Source organism: Coptis chinensis, chromosome 5 (assembly GCF_015680905.1).
Source record: "Coptis chinensis isolate HL-2020 chromosome 5, ASM1568090v1, whole genome shotgun sequence".
Lineage (NCBI taxonomy): Eukaryota > Viridiplantae > Streptophyta > Magnoliopsida > Ranunculales > Ranunculaceae > Coptis > Coptis chinensis.
The window spans coordinates 95,147,447-95,151,441 of NC_141460.1; the positions used below are offsets into that span (position 1 = coordinate 95,147,447).

The 3,995-nt window shown below is 33.7% G+C and overlaps 1 protein-coding gene across 1 annotated transcript; it reads left to right on the forward strand.

The window, feature by feature from the left end:
• Positions 1-1,746, forward strand: LOC147500411 (NAP1-related protein 2-like). Its single transcript, XM_086559339.1, has 5 exons — positions 1-164; positions 308-379; positions 650-706; positions 1,054-1,139; positions 1,700-1,746. Exons 1-5 carry the CDS (start codon positions 108-110, stop codon positions 1,707-1,709), a joined length of 282 nt encoding a protein of 93 aa, XP_086415465.1. The 5' UTR covers positions 1-107; the 3' UTR covers positions 1,710-1,746.
• Positions 1,747-3,995: the final 2,249 nt, after the last annotated feature.

The following is a 3,995-nucleotide window of genomic DNA, read 5'->3' on the forward strand; positions in this document are numbered from 1 at the left end:
CATACCAGATTTCTAGTCTATCATTGTTCGTCATCTTCTCTTGCTTAAATTACTTGATTTTCATTCATTATTATAACCATTATTTTATTTGGGGCATTGGTTGCTTTATGCAGTTTGTCCACCATCCTTACATCTGCCATCTTTTGCATGCGGAAGACCAGGAGGTTGGCTATTCTGCCTAGACATACAGTTGATTTATTTATGTACCTGTTAAATGCGATGGAATTAGATATTAAATAGTTAGTTGTAAATTAGTTCTTAGTACATTGTTGATTATAAATTTACTGTATCGTCTTGCTCGGTGTAGGTATTTAGGTACCTAAGTTCTTTAGAAGTGGAGGATTTCAATAATGTGGATTTGGGGTACTCGATAACCTTTGTAACTTACTTTTTGTCATTTTTTTTTGGCTTATACATATCTTCAAGGTATTTGGATTGTCTTTTCTATTCCCTGTAACTCAGGCCATAGAGTTGAGGTTACTTCTGCGAGTCATTTGTCACTTTTTTTGTTCAGAACTTCAAGCCCAATTCTTATTTTATATGGATGATTTACTTGACCAAGATGTATGATTTTGTAAAAGGCTGCTTGAGTCGCCGGTTATACCGTTTTAACTGTCTACTATTGATATTAATTATTCTATTATTACAGGTGGCTGATATAATCAAGGAGGAGTTATGGCCAAATCCTCTAAAGTATTTCAACTATGTAAGTCATTATTTTGATAAATATTAGATCAATAGATACATGCAAATATAAAGGCACACAATGTTTGTTCTTCCTCTATTATATATATAGGTTGTGTATGTGTCATTATGTTGATAAATATTAGATTGATAGATACAAGCAAATAATAGAACTGGATGGCTTCCTCTTTCTACTGAGAGAGTCTTTGTGTTGGTGAATAGTTCGATTAACATGATTTTTATTAGATACACTTACGTGGATAGTTAGATACTCAAGTGCCTGCATACATTTAAATAATTGATGCAAATACCTTTCTGTTCTTCTCATATCTTTTAGTTGAGTGTTGGTTTATGGTAACTCTGGTGCAAGGGGCTGATGATGATGATGATTATTGTGGAGCTATTCAACAATGTAAGTCATCAAGGACAATAAAATCTTCATCGACTGGCCATAGGTGTCTCTAACCTAACCTCCTTGATTAGTTTCCTTTTATTTTCTGTTCCTTTAAGTTTTTCTCTTCTTTCTTTCTTTTATTTGCTAGATTGAGTAGCCACACTAAATTACCACTACTATCAATAGTAATTGATCATATCGGAATGTGTTCCTTTGGTGGTCATGGCCTATATTTTGAGTTAATTTTTCATTTTCCCGGTTGGTTATGTTAATCCAATATGTCTTTCTCATAGTGCAAGCATATAACTTGATTTTGTATAAGTTACAATGTTTTTTTCCATCATGTTCATTTGATTTTATTTTTTTGATCGGATGCCAATGCAATCTTTGATATCAGATTCAACCTACCATTATATTTAAGGTATTTTTGTACCTGTTTGGTTATTTGTATATTCGAAGAATCACTACATATGTACTTGCCAATCCCGTTCTTCTTAACCTGTTTTTGGAAGGCTATGATGCAAACATAACAAGTTGCGCGCTATTTCGAACAAGATCTGATTTAATATTTTGATCATTGTTTGATCGTTTATTCTGTGATTTTATCTTTTAATTTTGCAGGGAAATATAATATGACTCCGTCACCTCTCCCCCTATCTCTCTCGCTGACAATTGGAGATTGTGAAGGTGTCTAGACTATTAACAAGATTCTACTTCGACCAATTGGTAATAATTAATTATTCCATTATTATTTTAGTGTTGTTTATATATAGTGTTCTAAGTGGATGATTTTTCTTGCTCACCTTATAATTCAGGAGCGTCCAATATATTTTGGACAAACAAAATATGGATAATGAGATGTTCTAATGTGATTTTGACCTCAACTAGATGAGCCCGCCAGTGGCTCTTTTTAGTTTTAGTGTCGAGTAATAGATAGTGGGTTGAATAGTGAAATTGTACATGGGGTTGGGCATATGATGAATAGGGTGATAAGATATAAGTAACAGTTTAAAATTTATTTTATTTTTATTATACGCTTTCTTAAGAAGGTGATAAATGGGATATGTTTAACAAATAGGTTATAATAGTAGGGTATTTGTAGGTATTGGTGAGAACAAATTTGGCAAATAACATTCTATCAATCGAAGATGGGAGATGAGAAAACTAATTGTATGTAATAGCTATGTTCACGCATAATGTTTTCTTGCTCATAATCTATCGGTTACTACTAATTTATTAATAACTGCCAGCTATTGTCTATTTTTTTTTTTTATGTGTCAACTTTACTATCTCCATTTGTTTTACACCCATATATATTGAATCCTATGTGTAGCTACATGATATCACAACTCCATGGCAAGTTGGCATCCACTCTTGATAAGCGGTTAATGTGCCCTATGGTATAACCTTTATCCGCGAGTTGCGTAACTTTTATGTTTCAACCCCCACACCACAGTCAGTTCCCTGTTTTTTCCCTCGTTTGTTTTATATTGGTTTACATTGTTATCACTCACACAAGATCCAGGTGTAACTGTAGAAAATTCAGATCCCTTTTTCAGTTGTTTTAAGACTTTTGTTCTGCGTAGTTTTTCTCCTTTTGGGTTTGTTTAGATCTATAGAATTAAGAGTGGGGCAAGTCATGAAATGCAAATATAAGGCCAGGATGTACTAAAGGTGGGTTTTAAAACTTTCTTTTTCTTTTGCGAACGTTTTCTCCTCTTTTGTTTCAGATATGTTTTAAAGGCTTTTCATGCAAAATGTCATATACTCAGATTCAGGCCCTCTCCAAGTGCCAAATGTTGTTTCTACTTATCTAATCTTTGTATTGTGTTTACATGTTAAATTCGGTGGATCTTTATAATCCCCAATTTTGCATTCGCCCCGATATTCTTTTCTTTTATTGGAGAAGTTTTGTCCCTATGTTGTACCATATGTGGCTGAGTTCTTTGTTCTGTATCCAACTTTTTTTCCCCTGTTATTGGTTTGATTGTTAAGATAATTAGTGATGAAGGTGGTGTTGGGATGTTGCTGACTTGCTGGTGATATTATTGACTTTACTGAGTTTCAAAGGAGAGGGAAAATGATAGCACTGTCATGGATTCTAGAGCTCTCTTCGGCTTTAGATAATGGTAGTTTACTTTGCTATCTGTTGGAGTTCAGAGCTTTTGATTCCTGCTTATTTGACGCACATTGATTATACCACATTCAGTTCCGTGTTTTTTCCACCTCTTTTTCTTATTGGTTTATATTGTTATCACTCCTTTCACTAACAATCAAAATTCCTAACCTTACTGTACAAGTACTGAACATCTCACTTTTGGCCGTTATCTATTCAACATCTCATCGAGCACTCACTTCTGCTATCGAAATGCATGTACCTCGATGTTCCATTTTTAATTTTTTTTAAGTTATGCTCCCATGTTGTACAACTAACAAATCACAATGTTGTATTGGTTTTTCTACTTTTTCCTAGCCTGTTTTATTGAGTAGTTTAAGTGTGTTTTAAAATGTTACGTATATGAAGAACACAGAAGAAAATGGAAGGGTTGTGAAAACTGATAAGGTATTGGGTGTAAATATTTAACTTAATTGGTAAGCATTTGAGAAGGGTGTGTTCAAGAGATATAGAGACTACCGTTGAAACACCAATCTAATTGTAGAAGTTCAGAGTCACTAGATATGAATCACTAGGTTAATACTTTGAGGCATATGATATATCTAAACTGATGATTAGTATTATTCTCCCATGAAGGCAGAGGTGATATTTTAACCTGTTAACCTGTGCAAGCAAAGTTATTTTTAGTATATATTAGTAACTTATTTGAGAACTTACGGCAAGGATTGAAGGCTCAGTCTGTCGCTGTAAAACTTCTAGACATTGAAGGTCTTCAAGGACACCGAGAATGGATGGTAATTG